This window comes from Drosophila tropicalis, unplaced genomic scaffold, assembly GCF_018151085.1.
Source record: "Drosophila tropicalis isolate 14030-0801.00 unplaced genomic scaffold, ASM1815108v1 contig_845, whole genome shotgun sequence".
In the NCBI taxonomy this organism is placed as follows: Eukaryota; Metazoa; Arthropoda; class Insecta; order Diptera; family Drosophilidae; genus Drosophila; species Drosophila tropicalis.
Genome location: NW_027173338.1, coordinates 2,162,945 through 2,185,294, shown reverse-complemented (window position 1 = coordinate 2,185,294; position 22,350 = coordinate 2,162,945). Strand labels below are relative to the sequence as shown.

General features: G+C 37.1%; 6 protein-coding genes across 7 annotated transcripts; 2 read left to right on the top strand and 4 right to left on the bottom strand.

Annotated features, from left to right (window-relative positions):
- Window positions 1-170: 170 nt before the first annotated feature.
- On the top strand, window positions 171-1,443 carry Su(var)205 (Suppressor of variegation 205). Its single transcript, XM_068295502.1, has 5 exons — window positions 171-331; window positions 468-600; window positions 662-778; window positions 851-977; window positions 1,040-1,443. Exons 2-5 carry the CDS (start codon window positions 496-498, stop codon window positions 1,306-1,308), a joined length of 618 nt encoding a protein of 205 aa, XP_068151603.1. The 5' UTR covers window positions 171-331; window positions 468-495; the 3' UTR covers window positions 1,309-1,443.
- A 373-nt stretch (window positions 1,444-1,816) lies between these two features.
- LOC137581292 (E3 ubiquitin-protein ligase TRIM45) lies at window positions 1,817-5,356 on the bottom strand. Its single transcript, XM_068295500.1, has 6 exons — window positions 4,019-5,356; window positions 3,731-3,958; window positions 2,856-3,414; window positions 2,653-2,801; window positions 2,448-2,577; window positions 1,817-2,387 (listed from the first exon to the last, which is right to left on the bottom strand). Exons 1-6 carry the CDS (start codon window positions 5,285-5,287, stop codon window positions 1,912-1,914), a joined length of 2,811 nt encoding a protein of 936 aa, XP_068151601.1. The 5' UTR covers window positions 5,288-5,356; the 3' UTR covers window positions 1,817-1,911.
- Window positions 5,357-7,036: 1,680 nt separating this feature from the next.
- Window positions 7,037-12,802, top strand: SLC5A11 (Sodium/solute co-transporter-like 5A11). The gene is made up of 10 exons (XM_068295153.1): window positions 7,037-7,513; window positions 9,184-9,287; window positions 9,365-9,544; window positions 9,615-9,774; window positions 10,674-10,739; window positions 10,798-10,849; window positions 10,921-10,988; window positions 11,063-11,476; window positions 11,551-12,245; window positions 12,311-12,802. The coding sequence occupies exons 1-10, from the start codon at window positions 7,505-7,507 to the stop codon at window positions 12,384-12,386; spliced, it is 1,824 nt and encodes a 607-aa protein (XP_068151254.1). The 5' UTR covers window positions 7,037-7,504; the 3' UTR covers window positions 12,387-12,802.
- PGAP5 (Per1-like protein PGAP5) lies at window positions 12,426-14,462 on the bottom strand. Its single transcript, XM_068295154.1, has 3 exons — window positions 13,726-14,462; window positions 13,157-13,661; window positions 12,426-13,096 (listed from the first exon to the last, which is right to left on the bottom strand). Exons 1-3 carry the CDS (start codon window positions 14,142-14,144, stop codon window positions 12,914-12,916), a joined length of 1,107 nt encoding a protein of 368 aa, XP_068151255.1. The 5' UTR covers window positions 14,145-14,462; the 3' UTR covers window positions 12,426-12,913.
- Window positions 14,463-15,506: 1,044 nt separating this feature from the next.
- On the bottom strand, window positions 15,507-17,058 carry LOC137580868 (chitinase domain-containing protein 1). Its single transcript, XM_068295003.1, has 5 exons — window positions 16,750-17,058; window positions 16,488-16,680; window positions 16,225-16,428; window positions 15,761-16,160; window positions 15,507-15,696 (listed from the first exon to the last, which is right to left on the bottom strand). Exons 1-5 carry the CDS (start codon window positions 17,008-17,010, stop codon window positions 15,555-15,557), a joined length of 1,200 nt encoding a protein of 399 aa, XP_068151104.1. The 5' UTR covers window positions 17,011-17,058; the 3' UTR covers window positions 15,507-15,554.
- A 509-nt stretch (window positions 17,059-17,567) lies between these two features.
- Window positions 17,568-22,347, bottom strand: Atxn7 (Ataxin 7). 2 transcript variants are annotated; one of them, XM_068295248.1, is made up of 3 exons: window positions 22,229-22,347; window positions 20,585-21,839; window positions 17,568-19,649 (listed from the first exon to the last, which is right to left on the bottom strand). In XM_068295248.1, the coding sequence occupies exons 2-3, from the start codon at window positions 21,731-21,733 to the stop codon at window positions 17,691-17,693; spliced, it is 3,108 nt and encodes a 1,035-aa protein (XP_068151349.1). In that variant the 5' UTR covers window positions 21,734-21,839; window positions 22,229-22,347; the 3' UTR covers window positions 17,568-17,690. The 2 variants fall into 2 exon arrangements, with proteins under 2 accessions (XP_068151349.1, XP_068151350.1); XM_068295249.1 differs by lacking the exon at window positions 22,229-22,347 and adding an exon at window positions 22,003-22,176.
- Between the last annotated feature and the right edge of the window lie 3 nt (window positions 22,348-22,350).

Sequence of the window (22,350 nt, the reverse complement as noted above, 5' to 3'; positions counted from 1 at the left end):
TTCTTTAAATTTTACCTGATTTTAAAGCTTGAAACTAGTTTTTAGCTACATCTAATGTTTGTTGGATAAATATTTTATTTTTATTACTTTTAATTCTATTTGTTTGTGAAACTATCGCGTATAAGTTTGTCCATCTCAATTTGGAGGAAATACTTAGTGTTGGTAAAGAAGAACCGGCGTCTTTTGGGAAGGCGCATTTTTTTTCGCACTTCTTTCTCGTTAAAAGCGGCGTTCATTTCATTTGTTAAATTAATTTACATCGGGATACGCCGTGTTTAGCAATTAGTTTAGTGGAAAGCGTATCCACATAAATTGGACTTTACATTTCAAGGTATATAGCGAGAATTATGCCTTGAATGCAAAACAAAATTGAATTTTGCGAGCCAAACAATATACATATGTGTGCATTTATATGTATGCGTGAGTTTTTTGTCGTATGTATTCATGCAGTCTTTTAATTTTTGCAGACAAGAATATTTGAAAATTTATTGAAAGATGAACAAAAAGAAGGATAATCCTGAGAACCCATCTTCCGATGGCGAAGAAGAAGAGGAATATGCCGTGGAAAAGATTCTGGATAGGCGCGTCCGCAAGGGCAAGGTAGGTTGAGTGCGTCTGTGGTTATTTAATAATATTAAAGGATCTGAATATCCCATACCAGGTTGAATATTATCTTAAATGGAAAGGGTATTCCGATTCGGAAAATACTTGGGAACCAGAAGCCAATTTGGATTGTCAAGACTTGATTCAGCTTTACGAGATGAGTCGAAAGGACGAGGTAACAACAAATCGATGCACAAGTACAGTTGTGTTTACAAAATTGACATTATTTTCTTCTTGAATGGGACAGAGTAATAATGCTGCAGCTGCTCCCAAGAAGGATCGTCCGGGAAGTACCACTAAGAGCAAAGAATCTGGACGCACTAGCACTTCTGGCAGTACTAGTGGCAGCAGTAAACGTAAGTCTGAGGAGCCAGGTAAGTCATCAAATGATCATAAGTTTACCGTTACTTTTACTAACTTGCTTTTCTTTTTTTAGCTGCGGGTGGAAAATCAAAACGCTCTGATGCCGAAGTAGATAGTGGAGATTCGTTGTCCTCTGTTGGCACTGGCTTTGATCGTGGTCTAGAAGCCGAAAAGATTTTGGGTGCCTCCGATAATAATGGACGGCTAACATTCCTTATACAATTCAAAGGTGTCGATCAGGCCGAAATGGTTCTGTCCACAGTGGCCAATGTAAAAATACCTCAAATGGTAATAAGATTCTATGAAGAGCGTCTCTCTTGGTACTCTGATAACGAGGACTAAACGTTAAAACTACATATATATTAAGAAAAAAGTGGAGCCATTTGGCACTCATAACAAAACATTTATTGAAACACAAGTTTTTTTTGTTCAGTTTAAGTCTAAATTGGAAAATAATAAAATATAAAAATAAGAAAACCCGCTGAAAATGTGAGAATCTTTTGTACATCTGGCAACCAAATGCCAATAAAGGGCACGTACACACACGATGGAAATTCCAAAATGCTTCTGCAGGATTCAAGCAAATTCGGACGGAACCTTTCATCTTTTTATGTTACTCTTTTCTACCTAATCTACAAATGTAGGAAAAAAAGTGAAATTTCTGCCTAAAACGTTTCACAAACTGAACCCGGCTAATTCATAACATTATTTAGTCCTATGTTTCTAAATGTTAAATTTTTAAACAATATTTTGAACAATAAACTGTATTCTCGATCGATTATACTTATGATTTGATCAGGCTTAATTCAGGACATACATGGTTCTCATCTTAATAAAGTTACAAAAGGTATTTTTCTTAGCCTTATCTATTCAATTTATTCAAAATCAAAGATTTTATATAATGATGAGTTTAAACCTTAAATTAACTATTAATATAACATAATATTATGCATTTAATAGTTTATTAGCCACTGTGCATTCCGAGTTTTCCAACACGTTGCCACAACATGACCAATGACGACGTCCTGGATGCCCTGTATGCCCATGGCCACAACCATTATGACCTGGCATACGACCCTCACAGGAACATTTACCCTTACCCGAGCAAAAGGAACAGCAATGATATATACCAGCATGTGGACGTACTTGTCTTGCCTGGAAGGTGAATGGACTTCCTCGGATGGGACGGTCATTAATTGTAATTGTTAAAATGAGAGATCCTTGGGCATCTGGTATAAAGGTGATGCTATATGTGCCATCACGGTGATCGGAAACATCAATGGGTAGAAATTTGTTATTAGAGTCCTTATATTTAATCATACAATTGATTTCCAAACCACCGTGGCAGAGTGAAACACCATCGGCATCTCGGGAATGCAATAGAAGATCCGCTTTCTTGTGCAAACGTAGCTGAGAGAACCCTAGAAAATTTGTTTTGAAAAGTAACAAAAACTCTTTTCTAAATCTATTGATTCTCTTGCCTTCCCATTGCAGTGTACAAAGTGAAGGTTCAACAACTTGCATGGTAATGATGCCATAAAGCGGTATATCATGTTGATCCTTAGTGCCTGGAGCTCGTATCTTTGGCAAAAAATGGAGAGAATCGGAAATCTATATATAAAAGCAAAAAAAAAAAAAAAAAAAACAAACTATAGCCATATGTAAGACAAATTTCAATACACTTACCTTGGGATCTACGGGTGGTTTAAATTGTTGGCAATATTCCAAACGTTTCATCAGTATAGAAACATAACTGAGAATTTCCACATCGGCTCCAACTTCTAGGAGTTCCTGACTGAAGCGAACAGCTTCTAGTGCTTGTTGAGTACGTTTTTCTATAGGGAAAACAATGTGAGTCACTTTAAGGATCACAGACTTACGATTCTTACCCAGATCCAATTGTTGCTTTAGAATAATCTCCACTTTGGACTCTCGTGCTCTGTTAATCTGTTGAATTAGTGTACGACGATGTGATTCGAGTGCCTCAAAATAACCCTGCATATAACGATCCACTTGGGTCTGGATATCATCGCATCTGCCATTGATACCGCGAGCAATTTCATTCAATCGCTCAATAGAATGCTCTGCATATTGACATAATGGTCTTGTCTGTTCGGTAGCCTCACGCAATAATTTCCCCTGATGTCCTATGGCTCTGGGTATATTCTCATGACGATGACCCTTGTGTAGCAGGACCAAACAGTCTGGGCAGGCCAATTGTTTGCATGGAACACAAAAGGCCTTCATTTCGAAGCTGGCATGAAGGCCACATTTCAATACCAATTTGCTGCTATCACCCAGGCCAAGTTGTTGCTGCTTTTGCTTGCGCGCTCGTCTTAGTTCCAAAATACTTCTCATCCGATGATTGGCTGTACTACGTTGACGTTCGTGGGCCTCCTTGCAGAGAGTGCAGAGATTGAGAGTGCAAGTGATGCAATGATATGTGGCCTAAAAGAAGACTTTATTAGGTAAATCGTCGTACTGACTTTGGTACACCATACACCAAGTAAAAGAACTGATTTTGGCGTGTTGAAAAGTTCGTTATAAACTTTATCTGCGTTCTTGTTATATAAATCTACATAGCACATTTAATAAGCCTAGCTTTAATAGTCTCAGAGATCTACATAGGTGTTGATACAGACGGACACGAATCAATCAAAACTGCTTTCTTCACGTAAACGTACTTTTTACCCTTTGGATGCATGGTATCATAATGTTTTGCATAAAAATAATAAATTGTAAAAGTGGGACCAAGTTATATTACACTAATTTCTTCACTGCACAGGGAACACCAGACTTTTGAGATAACATCATCGCCCGCCTGCAAACGTAGCGCTTCAATACGCCGTACTAGCAAATAGTTTTGGGGCAATAGACGCACTCCGCCCAAAGGTAAGTCCGTAGAAGTACTGCAAATGTGACAACGTATGCTGCGTGTTTCATTCAAAAAACTTCGCGAAGATGCTGTCGAACGTTTGCTCTCGCTTTTCGACTAAAAATGGTGAACAAAATTAGTTCGCTAAACGGGAAATCGAGAAAAGCTGATGCTCACCCTTAATACCAGACGATCCATGGATTTCTTGCGTCTCAAACTGAAACTTGAACCCCGTTGCCTAGCTGGTGAAATGGTGGCCAATTCGGCACTTGAACCCGAAACAGAGCCTATTTCGGAACGCAAACTGTAGTTGGAGCGGTCTTCCAGGTGTGGATTCTGCACCCATGTAATGATCTCTTCCTTAAAATTTTCATTGGCCAGGCATTGCAGGCAAAAGGAATGCAAACAATTGAGGGTTCTAGGTTCCGTAAAGACATCCATGCAGATGGCGCATTTCAAATCATCAGGAAATGCGGTAAGGAACGACTCTGGAGGTGTACTTGGACGCAGAGTGATGCTGGGCGATGGAGATGGGAGGGGTGAAGCCTGTGGTGAGTTGATAGGCGAAGGCGACCGACTTCTGGCCGGAGAAGATGCCTCCGCTTGATAGTCATACAAATCTAAAGAGGACATGGGAGGATTAGTAGATGGATTACCAGGCGGTAAAAGTAATAGCCTGGGAACGGCCACATCTAGTTTCGGTTGTGAACCAGTATCCGGTGTGGGTGGCAATACCCTAACCTCAGGTGATGATTTCAGGCTTAGAAAACGCTTTGGGTGCAGAGACTCTTTAAGTTGGGCCACAGTTGCATTGCTCGCCTGACTGCCATTGCTGCTACTCTGGACGGACATGGAGGAGGCACCGCTCAGTATATGATCGAGAAGTGATTCCGGTGATGTGGATAGGCCTTCACCTTCAGCGCCAGCTAGACTACTGCTACTAGCTTCGCTGTTGCTGTCCATCACCTTCGTTTCGTCCAGGGCCAAAGCTAAACCCAAGCTTCGGGATCGAGACTTTGTAACCGTGGTGTTGTTTCTTTGTGGCTCGAATCCTGGCAACTTGGGAATGGGCTGAGGCTCTTTCATCAATAATGCTTCCAATTTGGGTGCAATACTAAAATTAAATATCTGAGGTGCCGACTTGCGACGCACTGCATCCGATTGAGAATCGGCCTTCAGCTGTTTTGTCTTCTTTTCCTGTTCTCCACTTTTTCGCAGTGAAATCTTGGACGTACTCAATTTAAGCAATAACTTTCCATCATGTCCATCTGTGTTTGGAATGGCCTTGAATGTGTGTCCATCGGCCATAGCCACTTGCTCTGTCCCATCATTCGAAAACTTCATCTGCTCATAGTTAATGGCATTAGTTTTCTTATTGGCGCCCAGGCTGGATTTTCGCCTGAATATAAACTTCGTTTGTTTGCCAGTATTAGAATTTTCACTCATTTTCACGAGTTTATGTAACTGGTCTCAAAAAAAGGCTTCCACTTCTCGATATGGCCATTTAGACTTTGTGACAGCTGCATTGAAACTGAGGCCACACTGAGTCCAGAACTAGCTGGCCACTTCTTAATCTAATTACACACCCCAAAAGTGAAAGTGAAATGGAAATAGAAATATAAATGTGCGAATGTCCAAGTGACGATGGAATTCTTTATTTCATTTCATTTTGTTGTGGCCACCGCATTCGTTGACCGCCTCTGCATGGGACAACGGAAAGTTTTGAATTCAAAAGTGGAATTGCCAATATACTGGTCAACTATGCAAATTGTGTAATACTTTGTATTAATACCTACGATACTCTGGAATAAATTAGTAGGTATAATATGATTATAAATTAGGTACTCGTTCTACTTACTGATCACTTTGCATAAACTGCCTTTATCACATTTGACACAAAGCACTTGGCAAATAATATAAATTAATATCAGAAATTTAAATAATGATAATAAATGATTTTTAAAGTTTGGTTTGACAATTCTATTTTATTATTATTTATTATATAAAAAAAGATTTAAAAGGTTTCGAAAAATTTATGATATAAAATGATGTAAACTTTAATTTTTTTTTACAATTATCTAAGTAACATTTCATAGTTTTGCAATGGTCATTTATTAGTTTTATAAAAATTATTGTTTCGTATTTAGAATCATGCGTCTTATTGATATGTATATGTTAGAGATCGAAACACAGTTTTATCTGATGTATTATTATATTATACCCTGCACATATTGGTATATTAGAGTTTCCAAAATGTATAAATATAATAAAGAAGAAATCTTTTGTGAGCCTTTGAAGTATATATGTATGTATATGCTTGATCAGCATCAACATCTGAGTCGATTAATCCATTTATATACGTCTGTCCACCCGTATGAACATCTAGATCTCACAGACTTTAAGAGTTGGAGTTAGTATTTTGACATAAATCGGTTTTCTCCCTCAATACTAAAATAATCGCAATGAAACTTGGCACATTAATTGTCGATGCGGCTTAATTTACTTAGAGTTCATAATTTGTCATTGAAAATCTAAACTTCTAAAAGTGATTTTCGTTTTCTTCGATTACTGTCAGTCTTCATTTTCAAGATTCACACGATAATTTATGCTATTAATTATTTACTGTACTAATTTATTGGTTTCTGTTTAAACCATTTAGCCGTTGTATAGCAATAAATAAATAAGCGGTTAAATTAATAAAGTGAGCTGCCGTTAATCAACAAATTTAAAGGAAAGATTACTTTTACAGAGATTACCTTTAGAAACGTCCTTTAAAAAAAACAAATAAAAAAGTATTTCAATTTTCAATTGTTACACATGGGAATATAGAAAATATTTCAGTTTTTTTTTATTAAGCAACGGGAATTATTACGATTGCTTTTTTGCCCTTTCCAGATCACATTCCGGTAAATGTAAGGGATATTCACGGCTTCTAACTGTAAAAGAAGTTGCCACCTTAGGGATTTTGGTGCGAGACAAAAATTGATTTACATATTTTTTAGCATGATCAACTTTGACCACTTTCATAATTGACATAATTGAGAGTTGTTGCATATTATGAGAGACATGAAAAGCTTTCTCTCTTTCACTCGCTCTTATATTCTTACTCACTCTCTCTGTGTGCTTGGTGTGATGGATGGGTGGTGGAGAGCGTAAGCTTTCGTTTTGGGCCCCCCATACTCAACGCACGCGCCTCGGGAGAATTTTGCCCCCCAGTATCAGTGCAGCTCGTTGGTGAATCGGACGTGTTCGGGTGTCCTTCCATATGTATTCAATTCTATAGGTTTCTCGTTTTTCCTTAATTTCGCTTTCAAAGAATTAGCAAAAAGCCCCCCGCAATACGCCACTCCGCCGCGCCAGAATATTGCCAACTTTCTTTTTTTCTTCTTTTCTATTTTGCGGGTTTTCAATTTCAATTTCGTTGATATCTTGATGTGTGCGGTAATGGAAAATTATTGAAAATATTAAAGAGTTGGGGGAAACCTTTCTCTGTTTAAGAGACGTACAAACAATTTGGTTACGCGTTACGTTCTTCTTGCTTTAAGTATTTTATTTTGTGGCCCCCCTTTTGTTGTTGATATTCGTAAGCGACGCACATTTTTTGACGCTCTCTGTTTTGCTTGAGCATTCTTCGAAACCAACGTCCACCCACAATCCGGCACTATGGAAGCGGTAAGTCAGTGATAAGAAAAACAAGGACTGAGATTGAGAATTTTTTGGATTTGATTAAAAACAAATATGCAAAATACTTTCTCTATATGTGTGTGTGTGTGTCTGCGTGTCACAAAGTCCAGTCAAAGGTAGTGATAATGTTTCGAGAGTTGCGCAAAAGGTTAAAGTCCCGTTTTTGGGCTCGGATTTTCAAGTTGAGTGAGGAACGAGGTGATACTTTGTGCCGGAGATTTGTTTTAGTGATTATGCCTCCTCTAAGGCTGATAAGTCGAATGAGTTTGCTTAGTGGCTTTTAGTTATATTTCATTTGAATTATTTTAGGCTTTTACTGCTAATAACTTGATTAAACTAAGAAATTTCTTGGCATTGGGGGTATTGACCACGAATTGGGTGAACTCTTCCAAATGGTATATGAGATAAGAACATATAACTATAAAAAATCTAGCCAGAAAAAGGGTCAATACTTTCTTTCTCAAGTATTTTTAGGAACTTTGCGCCGCTGCTTGAGATAACAAATCTAATTTAAGTAAAGTACCTAAGAAATATTTTACTGAGTCATTTGGTAAAATCAGAACAAACTTTTCTAATAAAGTTCATTTAATCAAATTGTATTAGCTTTGAACTAGAAAACAGATGTTCTTAGGATTGTAAAGAAGTAAAAGATTTAATTGCAGTACAACGAATTGGTAGTTAAAATTAAACCAAGCAATACAATAACAACAATTATAACTAGTATATTCAATACTGTGATTTTAAATTAACAATTGGTTAAATCTGGGGGAAAAAATATTATAAAAATTAAATGGAAAAACTTTAAAGTGTTATTATAGCAGAGACGTCAAGATTTCGCAAACATTTGGGTGCTCGATAAAAAAAGCAATTTATGTAAAACAATAAAATATATCGTAATTAATTACTATAATAGTATATAAGTATAAAATCCTTTAACAAGGTCTTAGCAATCTAAACAAACATATCTTTAAAATATGTATTTATAATTGGATTAGTGAAGTGTGAGAACAAATAGGTATAAACATAATTTTAAAAAAGTCCAACTTGAAGCAATTTTTATTCCCTTAAAGTAAAGTCCTTGTTTTCTTAGATTGTAGCCATCGTTTCCATCCTCTAAGTCATATTTAATAACAAGAACAAATATATAGATCTTTTATTAGTTCCAACAGGATCAAATTTGCCATTAACATTGTGGAATTGACCTCCTATTTTCATTGTTTTAAATATTAGGTACTAAAACCGTTAAAGTATCTTCGCTGCCCGGAGCAGGAATCCCCTCCCACATGTCCCCCTATGGGACAAAATTTTCCACACATTGCTAATTCGACAAAATGATTCGAAATTCAACAAACCCTCAAAAGCCAAAAACATATATAGTAAATTTTTAAAAAACAATTCAATCAACTCATTTGAGCAATTTGTTTTTAGAGCAGAAATACAGATTTGTAATCTCTAGAATTTGTCTGGATGTTGTTTTACTATGTACTATCTAATAAATATAAAAAAAAAGTTATAAACTTTCGTCATGCTTATCAACTGTAAAATAATAATTATTTTGCACACTTGTGCTCTCATTTGAATGTTGAGGCAATCTCAGTTGCCAGTTGTAATAGTAGAACCGATAAGATGGAGAGTAACTTAAGCTTCCTTAATTACAGTCAACCAGCATGGATAGCTACAGATTCGGCACTATCGACTACATTGTGTTTTTGGGTATGATTTTTCTTTCTACTGGCACAGGAATCTATTTTGGTTGCATCAAGTGAGTCATTCTAAATTGGATTTAACCCAAGGAAAAGAAAATTAATTCTTGCCAATTTATTTGTTTTTTGATTTTAGGAAAACTAAAAAGAAACTCGAGGAAGTGGAACCAGCCTTACCTACCCCAACAATTGGACAAAATGGCGGCCGAGGGACAGAGAGACGTAAACATGATTTCGGTTCGGAAAAGATGAGTGAATATTTATTGGGTTCGCGTAATCTAAAAGTATTTCCCGTTGCCATGAGCCTGATAGCGAGGTAAGACTGTCCCCCAATAGTAAAAAACAAAAAATCAATGTTATCTCTTCTGTCTATCTACTCCAACCAGTTATATATCGGGCGTAACGATACTGGGGACCACATCCGAGATATACAATTATGGCACACAATATTGGTTTATTGCCATAGCCATAATACTACAGGGAATTGCTGTCTCCTATGTATATATACCAGTATTCTCAACTCTGCAAGTTGGCTCTTCGTATGAGGTAAAAAACAACAAAAAGAATGTTTCTAGATAACACAATTGAAAGAGAAATTGAAATTGAATCAAATTGATTTGTAGTGAACATTTTTAATTAACGTTTTACTCTGGACTTTGCACTTTCTTGCCCACTTGTTGGGTCTCCATCTCTTATGATTAATTACAAAGTTGTTTCATGCCACTTGACAGTTGAATCATGTTTGTGTGTGTGTGTGTCTGTTTCCATAAATATATACGACAGCCCACTATGGGCAATTATATTCTAAAGATTATTGGCTAAAAAAAAAAAAAAAAAAAAAACTGGACATTTAATTGGATCATTTGCGTGTTAGATTGACCAATTATGGGTTACATATGTGCCCATAACAATGCAATATTACGACCACATTTCCATTTAACCTTCTAATCACAGGTGAAAGGGCTACGCCGAGTAGCGGATTGGTTTAAAGGCACTTTGTTTACTCAACTTAATAACTATATGTTATTTTTAACTAGAAAAAAAATCATTTGGGTAAAAAAGTTTCATGCCTGTTAACAAATTGGCATTTTAAAAACTAGATACAAAATACATAAATTAAATTATTTCGATTTGAGTGAATTTTTGGAACCTTTAAACACATACATATTCGAATTTACATATTCGAATTATATTATATTTTCAAATATATATTCATATATGTATGTACTTGATAACGTTGCGTCAATTGAAAGGAAATTTTATTATTTAAATTTTAAAAATAAAAAAATAACAATATATAGGGAAAAAAGTAGACTAGTTTCAAAGTCCGGTCTAGAACCCTCTAAAAGTGGTAAGAACCTCTTTACTAAACTACTGGGGGAAAAATTCAACAAAATTAAATTTTAAAAATATGTTTACTTAAATTTCGGTTACTTTTTTTTCAGTATCTTGAAATGCGTTTCCATTCGGTGATCAGAAGTATAGCTTCATTTATGTTTATTCTTGATGAAGTAAGTTAAATTTTAATGCATACAATTTGGATCAAGATATTGAAACTATATTTTACAGATTCTATTTCTACCTTTTATTGTATATGTACCTGCCATAGCTTTAAATCAGGGTAAGTATGAACTGCTATGAATCTTAAGAAAAACTGAGTAATTTATATAATTTTTCGAAATTTTCTTTCAGTTTCTGGTATTAATTTGCATGTTGTAGCAGTTGTTATTGTAATTGTCTGTGTTTTCTATACTTTTGTGGTAAGTTGTGAAATTTGTCCTATATGCTTGTCCAGTTAAATCATGTATTCGTTGGGATTGTTTTCCATTTTTAGGGTGGTATTAAGGCTGTGGTTCATACCGATGCCTGGCAGGTGCTGGTTATGTTTTTGTCTGTTCTGGCTGTGGCCATTTTGAGCACGGTTTATGCCAAAGGTTTGGATAATCTATTCGATGATGCCTCAAAGGGTGGTCGTTTAATCTTTACGAATACGAATCCATCTCCATACATACGTCATACGGTTTGGAGTGTACTCATCGGTGGATTCTTCTATTGGACTTCATTCAACGCTGTCAATCAGACAATGGTACAACGTTACATGTCTTTGCCATCGCTTGAAAGTGCTCGAGCTTCCATGGCAATATTTACGATTGGAGTTGCTGCATTTGTCTCGGTTTGCTGTTATGTGGGATTGTTGATCTTTGAGATGTATAAAGAGTGTGATCCTCTGAGCGCTGGCATGATTACGGTAAGTTTTCTGAAAAGGATTAAAATTCACTCTTGATTCAACTTAATTTATGTTAATTCGACTCGACTCAACAGCACGACGATCAACTGCTGCCTCTTTTTGTGGTCCAGAGTGTGGGCCACATATATGGAATGTCTGGTCTCTTTATAGCTGGTATCTTTGGAGCTGCTTTGAGCTCCTTGTCGGTGGTTTTGAATTCCACATCTCTGGTCATTCTGGAGGATATTGTACGCGGTTGCTTTAAATTGCAGCTTAGTGAGCGAGCCTCCACAATTGTTGTCAAGTCAAGTATTATTATTTTGGGCATGGTTGCTCTTTCTCTGGTATTTGTACTGGAGCAATTAAGCGGCATCTTGAGTATATGCACATCAATGACAGCCATTGCAGCGGGTACAACTTTTGGTCTCTTCACCTTGGGCATGCTTGTGCCCTGGGCGAATACAATTGGCACAGCAGCTGGTGGTATAGCCAGTGCTCTACTGGCTGGATGGATATCGTTTGGAACTCAATTTACCATAGCAGCTGGGCAATTGAATTCACAAAAGTTACCCGTTTCGGTGGATGGATGTTTGGGTGTAAATGTCACAATGCCTGAAAATGTTTGGGTGGATGAGGATGAAGTTTTTCCCTTGTATCGTCTGTCATATCATTGGATTAATCCCATTGGTGTTAGCACGGCCATTATAGTCGGCGCATTGGTATCTCTAGTCACCAAACCAACAAATATGAAAACGCTCGATCCGGATCTTATATCGCCAGTAATACATAGGTAAAAAACAACTTATTTACATTCCTAACGAAGCTCATTAAATTGGAAATTTCTAAACATTTTAGATTCCTGCCAAAAGAATGTTTTGTTGGACGCAATCTTCATACACAGGCGCACAAGAATTTACTTAACATTTCGTAGAAAAAGGTCTTAGTTTTCTAGTTCTTCCATGTATATAGTATCTATATGTATACATCATACATTTATTTGTACTTAGTATACAAAATGTTAGCCTAATGTAGTACAATTCGGAATCATAATATAAAAGTTAACGAAAAATATACAGTACAGGAATCTTATGAATCTGCATTCAACACGGATATAAATTGTTAATTGAAATTTTATACACAACTGTTAAATGCATAAATGTATTTAGTTTTTAGTGATTGTATTATAATATTATAAATTTATTGAATCGTTATTTTTTTGTTCTTCTTTGGTATTTTTTTGTGTAGTCAGCAGACTGTGTCTCATACATTTGTAATTCGTGTGAACTTTTTACAAGCATAATGTCTGTGATAAATAAATTCAATAAATATGTATAGTATATCTTATAAGGAATGTGTTTAACTAATTCTAGCTAGCACTAAAAGTTGGCATTGCATCACAAATGGGAGGAATTGATATAGCATTTTATTAGTTTGAAATTTGTTTTTTGTTTTTTATTATTATTTTTCCTTGCGTTTTTCACTATCTGCTGCACGCGATTGACTCTTTCTCAGCCATATTCTAAGCTGACAAAGTATCAGTATAAGGCATATGGCAGCAGCACAAAAGTAACTATTATAGACAAATTGTTGGGGTAACATTTTGCATTTGGCCACAGCATAGTCATCCGGGGTGAGAGTTGCCTACAAAAATAAATTGAAATTAAAGGAAGTACTTAATATTAACGCTATAGACAATATTACCATCATGAAGCTGGGGTTGACTTTGTTACGCCAACTGAATGAAGCCACTGTGAACTCTTCGATACCCAAACGATTGACACTATGACAATAATGATGCGAGTGTCCGGCAAAGGATAAACGTGGCTTCAACAGATCACCCAGCATATCTGTGGCATCCTTGGAGATGACATCCATACGCTCACGAAATGCCTCTATATTAGGAGCATCATGCTCCATACAGACCTTATCTGATATGCGATATGTTGGAAAATGCTGCAGTAAAATCGGTTGACTATATGGATGGCGACGTGTACGGGCGCATTCTGCTTCTTGGGGATATTTCATGCAGTGCAATGTACGGGATATATTTTTCAGGGCCGATTCCGCCTCTGCGCAGAACATGCAACCATCTGATTCCATTGCCATGGAATTTATTAAAACAAAGTGAATTTGCTTAATTGTATACAGATGGACTAGGGAATAGTTTAGATAGCTCTCAAAGCGGTTCATAAAGAACGGATGCATTCTGCAAAACCAAAAGGAGATTTGTTTAGCCCTGTAATGACCATGGATGCAATGAATTTACTTACTTGTAATGAAAGCCAACATCATGATTACCAGCCACACTGATTAAGGGTATTCCTGGTGGCAAGTGAAACAATTTCAGAAATCGCCATACATACTCCTGAAACTGCTTATCGCTGACCATGTCCCCTTCATCGAATAAGTCGCCCAATACGAAAACCACATCGGGCTGCAGCAATCTGGTCGATGCCTGAAACGCTCGGGTCATGTGCCATTCCCTGTACAATTTATCCAACCAATGACCACGATGTGGCCCCAGTAGATGGGTATCGGCTATTATTAACGCCCTCAATGGATCATCAACATATTTCTTGCGTTTAATTTCAGGCCATTTGCATTTTTGTAGAACCACAAAATCAGCCACATACTCGCAAAAGATAAGGGCGCACAGGACAATTACGAAACATGCATACAGCCAACGCATTTTTGTTGTAGTATATTATTTTGGGCTTAATTAAATTGTTATATCCTCAATTTGGTCTCCAAGGAGCACCCAAAACAGTTGAAGTTACATACATACATATGTATATGTATGTATGGATTGTTTTTTTTGCGGTTTAGCAAATGGTTTAACGTAAAGGTCCCCGGTAAATGAAAGTTACTTAACTCGAAACAGGAGTTTTCTACCCAAATATTCTAGAGTCACGTTCATCAAAGTGAAATGAAAAACACTACCGGTAAAATCTAATAAAAAATAAACAAAACAAATCAAAATCCAAAGTTTATTCCTATCCGAGATGTGCCAAAATTAACGATAACTATAACGATAACATGGATAGTGTGGCAAAGTGTTGCTATACTACCCAACACACATTTGAATGGATTAAGCGGGCAAATCTTTTAAATTGATAATTTGAAAAGAGTTAAAGAAAATATCAAGTCATAGAGAGTCAGTGAGTTCTTGAAGTTCCTTAAGTTTGGCTAAAGTCTTTAAATTTTCCTAATCAGAAAACCCACAAATAAGTCTTTTTAAGTCTGAAGTAATTTTTGAGATTTGCAATACTTCTTTAGAACTCATAACTAAAACATTTGTAGTCTTTTCATATTCGCTTTCATACTGCAATTTCTGAAGGACGGGTGGGTTTCCCCCGGGCCCGCGATATATCACCGTCGAAAATAGCGGACTTGTTTAAAGGGAAGTAGGAGGCCCGAACATGGTCCTGATTTTCTCTCTGCGGCGCTGCTCTCCAGAAATGATAAAACTGTGACAATTTTCCACCTTTCCCAGATGAAGGAATTTACTTGCATCAGTTTCATCTTTCAGGCGTAGTTCAAGTTTCTTACTATGACTATTATAAATGATCGAGTTGTTTGAATAGCCCTCATTGATTTTAACGTTAGTTGTGAATGACGATATAATTCGTAAAATCACATCAGAAATGTTATTGAATTCGTGATCGATTAGATTGAAAAATGTTATAATCTGTTCGAATTGTTAAGTTCTCAAGATTTCCGTTGGGAAATGATTTTAATAGACTTTGTCGTGTGTCAATCGTATTCCTATCTGAACAATTAGGGGCCCCGGAAATATCTATTAATCCTGCTAAAGGAACCAATTTTATCTACAAAATCGAAAATCTGCGCAACTGAGCTTGTGCGAATTGGCGCATATAATATACAATTTTGTCAGCTGTAAGATATAGAAATCCAATTTCTGATTAACTTTTACCAAAATTTCAGCTTATTATAAGCAAACAACCTTTTTTTTATACATAATTGTAATACATGCTTTCAACCAAAGAGATAACCCATCTACTAAGTTCTTTAGAGACTTGAATCCAGAGTGTACGTTGTACGTTTCCATTTTACTTTTAGTTCGTATTTAGTTCTTTTATTAAAAGAGATCATAGAAATAGTTCAAGCCCTGTCCTAGTTCCCAAATTGATATTCCCACACCAAGTTCATTGGCTAATTTTATGCGTTCGTTGATGGAGTACAGTGTGGGGAAGAAGACTATATGCCGTCCTTCTTCATTCCTTAAAAAAAGACATAGAAACAGAGCATTAGGTTTGATCCAAAAACAATATCAGGTCAACTTACTTGATCTCAAAGAAATTTTCAACATCACGCTCATCGAAGGTTAAATGTTTCTTGGTATGTCTAACTAGGTCCAAAAATTTGGAGTATGTGATGGGGCCACCACCATCTGGTGTATAATCATTGCCATACATATTTAAGCCTAACAGAATTTTGGAACGCTTCACTTTCATATCGTGGGACTCTTCAGGAGCTATCAATTCGACAGCACGTCGTGCCCAATATAGAGGAGCATTGGCACCAGGTCGTTGCACACTGGAGTAATCGTAGGTCATGAGGGAAAACGCAAAAATGTGTTTATACAATTTATCCATATGTTTTTCGCTAAAGAAATTTGGCATATCCTTGCGAAAGGGTGGAATGACTAAGATCAGCCGCAGTTGCTGCTTTTGCAACTCTTTTGCTGAAATAGAAAAATATAATATGATAACAAAAATGAGATATCCTGGTTTAACCACGAAACTTACCCATTTGGAGCACCAAAGTATGGAGAATTTTATCATCGATTCGACCAGCAAGTTGCGACCATACTTCAAGCACAAGACCATCGAAACCGTTATCCTTGCAACACTTTATGAGTACATCATTGACCTTTGTGCGTTCCTTGGGATCACTCAGAAGCAATTTGATATCACGATCCGTGAAATGATCGAATATGAAACGTGGAAAGACTAGGAAACAAATAAATTCATTTCATACATTTTTCTAAAGGAAACAAAATGATCTCAACTTTTCACTGTATGCTGATGTGGCTGCTGCACCTTTCCCTTGCGCCTGACATCGCTTTGCCAGCCGGCATCAATGTCATGGAGACCAGCCATGACATATTCATCTCCTTCTTTGATAACTTGAAGCCACACAGGAGAGATAATATCGAATTTCTTGGCAAAGATTTTGGCCACATCATAGCCATGAGAATTCCACTATCAATTGGAGCAAATACATGTTAATTAAAAAAAAAACTATTAGTGCCTTTTAGATGACCAACTCACCGGTGTTACATAGCCTAAAATTGTGTGATTAAAGTGTCTTAATCCTGTATCCTTATAATACGCATTGTGATGAGTTAATATATCTTTTGGCAAAGGCTCAGGTGAGACCAAATTTAGTTCAAAAACATCATTATCTTGAGGACCACGTAATTCCTTGATATGCTTAGTACTGCTCTTTGGTTTGCTATTCGGCGAAAGAGTAGCCAGGACCAGGGCCAGGAGACAACATAGTTGAATAGAGATTAGGAAGAAAGAACGCATCTTTAAGGACAATCCCCAATTCAACCTTTTCGTAGTGTGGCCGTTTTTCAAAAAACTGGACTTCGATAACGATGACTACCGATAACACAATAGTTCACTAAACTTTGGCGCCTTATTTGAAAGAGTGAAATTAAGTAACAATGTTTTCTTCTGGTTTCTTGACATCTTTAAATTGTGATGCACATTTTAATGAATATTTGTTGATCTGATTTAGAGCGTTTTATAAATTATTTTTATATTTATATATATATGTAGAATATGTTGTTGTTGTTGTACCTAGCACAATGCATTTGTTTGTTGTTGTTTTGCAATTGCTAATTAACTTAGCCACGGAAATTTTTTTTATTAAATTAAATTAAACTTAAGGCATAGACTAAACGAAAGACTACATACAAAACAAACTAATTTGCGAAAAAATAACTATTTATCACTTCCTAATATAGAGAAATATATATATGCTTTTATAGAATTGATTTAAAAAAAATTTATAAGTAAAAGTTAAATAGATGCTTGTGGTTAAAAAAAAAAAAAAAAAACTAAATATAGGATGCACTACACATAAATGTAATATTACTATATATATATATATATCTATACATATATATAATAAATACATATTTAAATGTATTCGTTAATATATATATATATATATAAATTATTTGTATAAATATAGTAGATGCTCAGACAAAAACACGCATAAGATCGCTGCTAGTTGGCGTGGAGCTGGTGCCAGGAGTTGAACTCTGGGTTTTCCAAGAATTGGGAGGGGTGTTGTTGTTGCTACTGCTGTTGTTGTTCTGTTGAGATGTGACCAATATGTTGCTGCTATCGGATAGAGTACGTAACAATTGCTTCTTCAGCAATTGCTGTGATGATGAATGACCCTGTAGCATCGGCGGCAAATTCAACGAACGCTGGCGATGATAAAGTGATTGCTGTGACGGCGATTGAAGGGAATGCAATGTATTGGGATTAGGCGTTTGATTATGATAATGATGATGGTCATGCATCTGATGCAAATGTGAATGATTCTGATTAGAATGCGTCGTTGCCATCAGTTTACGCCTCTTCTCGTAGAAGCTAAATGTTTGCCTATCCAATTCCTCTTTTTGTTCCTTTTCAGCTGTTGCCTCATCTTCAGTCAATTTTTCCTCCTTCTTCACTTTGCCCATTAGCAGATCATTGAGTTTTTTAGCCGTCATTTGTCCTGAATTACCAGGAGAATTCAATAATTTGCCATTGATCAAGGGTCGTTTGTTGCAACGTACACGCTCTTGAGCGATTACACTTGATTTTTGAGCATAAATCGTTTTGCCGGAATTCGAATTTCTACTATAAATGCCACCATGACCATTGCTGAGGCCGGGCTGTATTGTAGAAGCTGAACCATTGGGTGGCAGGGGCGGTGGTGGACGGGCTAATTGACCCACTACACCACTGCTACCATTCAATGATAGCAAACTATTATTGGCCTTGCGGGTGGTTAATAAATTCTTTCTTAATGTAGTGCCCAAACCATTTGGCATTTTGACCAGACCAAATGTATTCATGGCCAAGGGACGTGGTGCCGTGGCATAGAGCATAGCATTCAAGTATATATCCTCTAAGGATTTGGCATTGATAGTGGTATTGCTAGCGTTGGTGGTGGTGGTGGCTTCCAGTTTAACAGTCTTTGTGGTCTCAAGTTTTGCAAAATCAAGATCGTTCACTTCATCAGCAAAATCAGCTCCCCCTCCCCCTCCACCAGTTACTTGCGCCTCCTGTAAAACATTCTCATAGCCAGCCTGGGTAAGGAATTCGGCTATAACCTGTTGTTGACTTTGCTGATCCAGGACAGAAACTTGATTATTGTCCGTAATCTCATAGATAATACTTGGCAATATCATATGTTCATCTAATTGCTGCTGCTGCTGTTGATGTTGTGCGGGTGTTTCCGGATCGGTTAGCGAAGGGACATTATATACACTAAATTGTACTGTCTCCTGCTGACACTGTTGATCCTCGTGCAGATTTTGTTGTTGCTGCTCTTCTTGTTTGGGCTGATGATCGAGCATTTGTTGTTGCTGGTAGATTAATTGCTGCAGCTGCATGGCATCTATAGCTGTCAATTGGCTTTGATTATCATCATTGAAATCTTGTTGGTGCTGCATCTGTTGATGTTGGTGATCTTGGTAAACGGCATAATTGTCACCACCACCAACAATCTCATTAGCCACCTGACCGCCAGCCTCATCGTAACGTATTCTCGTCACAGCCTGAGACTGCTGAACTGCTCCACCATTTGTTTGCTGTGTTGGATCTAAAGCGCTTTCATCGAAATTATTTAAAATTTCATTGATCAATTTGCTATCCAACATTTCATCGAGTGTCAACGATATGGAATTATCATCCGATGTGTTTTGCAGGGGCAGCTCCTCATCATCGCCTTGTGTAGTTGTGGCCTCTTCTGCGGCTTCATCCATGACAACAACATGACCAGTAATCGATGATACAGCCTGATCAAGCTCAGTGAGTTGATGATGTTGATGTTGTTGTTGCTGCTGGTGATGATGCTCATATGAATTTGGTATTGTATTGACAAGAGCAGCTGCAGATTTGTCTTTAGAGGATTTTGTTCGATGATCACTGGAGCCTTTAACCTGTTGCAACGAGAAAATTATGAAATTATGAAAGTGTTAAAACCGATGTAAGAAATCACATGCTTCTGAATTATAGACGATGAGATACTAAAATGTATCATAAGACAACTCCAGTGAATCTTCGAAGTGATTGGTTAATTTTGATAAGCTTTTAATCTAACAAAATCCTCCTTATTATATTTCAATATTTTAAACATAATTAGTTTGAAGTATTTTAATAAAAAAAAGGTAAAGATTTTGGTGCAAACCTTCTTTTATAGGTTTTGTTAAACAGAAAAAAAATTTGGAATAATAATTAACGATCACTGTATTCTTGTCTTGAAGTATTTCTTCATCTAACGCTTCATTATAAATTACGCTGATTAATTAGTAGTAGTTTAATTTCACTTCGATTGTGTTTCTTTCCAAATTATCTGTCGATACTGCACTTAAAATTATTCGTTTCTATAGAAAATTGGCAATTACTTGTAATTCCACTAAATAAGAGGTAAGCAATTTTAAACCAAAAGCAGTGACCGGCAATGATAAACAAAAATAGGCATCAGTTTCAATTTTAAACAAGAAAGCCAAGAGCTGGATTATTTACCAACAAACTTAAGACGTTTGTTTAGATTTTTTCGACTGCCAGGTAATTTATTGGAAAAATATGAAAACCTATCAATTTTTAGCCCATTTTAATGGTGGAAACGGGGAATCGGATTCAATTGGTTTCGTTGTAAATAAAAAAAAGTACTTTCGTGTCGTAATACAACGAACAATGGAAATTTTTAAGAATTACGTACAGAAAACTAAATTCTGGGATTGCATTGGAAATTTGTAGTTATATACCGATTCTTTTTAATGTTTGTACAGTTTATACATTCGTGTATACTTTAATATGTTAAAAGTTCCTATATGAAATCTGTACTTTTTAAATCAACTAGCAATAAAATTACCTTCTTTTTTGGCTGCAGTTCGGATTTTTCCTCCATTTGATGATTGGCAGGAGAATAGTTGACATCATTACTGGCTAATTGACCAGCAGATGAGGCCAACAATGTGGGTGTTGGCGGCAACGAACACGATGAATTTGAGGAAGAAGAGAAAACTGCAATATGGGCGGAAGCAGGATCCTCTTTAATAGATGAAACTGCCGTAACCGTTGGTATAGTTGGAGGAGCTGCTATGGCACTAATGCTAGAACTAGTACTACTACTGCCCGCATTGTTGTTGTTTTTCTTGGAGTTGGATTTCTCTTTATGATTTAAGTCGACGGCAGGAGCTGGCGATGAATAGTGGCGATTTTTTGATGATTTTGAACGGGAACGCGAACTGTTGCTGCTACCCTTGGAGGAACTGCTACTCTTGCTGCTACTGCTTTTGTGACGTGATGATGAGGCAGTCGTTGTGGTCGCTGACGATGCAGACGAGGATGATAATGAGGCGGCAACAATTGATGCTGAACTGCTAGAACCATTTGATAAATTAGACAATTCCAAAGGTGAACCAGTTGCATTTGGCTCTGACCCATCCTGTCCAGCAGTCGCCGTCGTCGTATCCGAGCTTGTGGCAGTAAGATGACGATGGGAATCACTTAGATTGTGATTCACAATCACTTTGTTCGATGTGGAATCCCATATATTAGGATGCTGTAGAGCCACATGATTCTGGAAACCAGGTTTGGTGTAGCTACCATTACAGGAATTGCAAACGACTAGGTCTCTTGTGGCCAATTTGGGCACTATATCATAATAAGCAATATCGGCTGCATTCAAACGTTGCACCTGAACTCCACTACTAGTTCTTGCGCCATTGCCATGGCCACTTTTCTGACCACCGCCGCGTAGGTAGGTTTTTTCAGCTGTCCGTAGCTGCTTGATTACCTTATCCATGTCAAAAACCTGTTGCCATTTTTGGCCTTGCAATGAGGATAAGCCTAGTTCTAGGCCCAGTCGAACAGCAGCGCCGCCACCTCCACCTGCAACGCCAGATCCCATAACGTCAGGCTTTGTTGAATTTGTCATTGTCTTATGCCTTCCGCTGTTGCTACCGTTTTCTGCATAGATCACTCCCGCTCCAGTGGCCGCCACCTCATTCAGGGGCATCTCTTCCTGGTGCTTGCTGCTGCTTCTGCTGCTACTACTGGGAATTGATGTTGAAACGAGTAAGACAACAAAGATTTGTAGCTTTTGGTGGGCGCCCCAAGCGCAGCTGCAAAGTAAATGAAAAAAACGGCAGAAAAGAAAAAAAGGAATGTAACTTGAGTATTAGGATGGGAAAAGCTTACAGGTGAGTGGGTTTCCCTGTCACCTCACAGCACCCCACCCCACCCAACAACACCTTAACAAATCTAACTCTCTCTATTACAACGCACATCCATCAATCAGCTGTTTTTGACAACCGCTACTCTGGTCTAGAGCTATCCCTTCCGCACTCACACGCCACACACATACACACAACCACCGATGCACATACAAACAAAGCACACACACACACGCGATTCACGAAAAAAACGAGAATCATTCGAATTGAAAATAAATGAAATTTTCGATTTCACTTGTGTTTTGCTTAAATTCCAAACTGAATTTTGACTGACTTACAAATGATCTGCGTTAACACATTTCCATTGTTGTTTTTGTAGGGGTTTTGTTTTAGATTTTTAGCAATTTATTTTTCCTCCAAATCGAGCTTTGCAACACTGAGGGTTCACCAGTGTTCACAA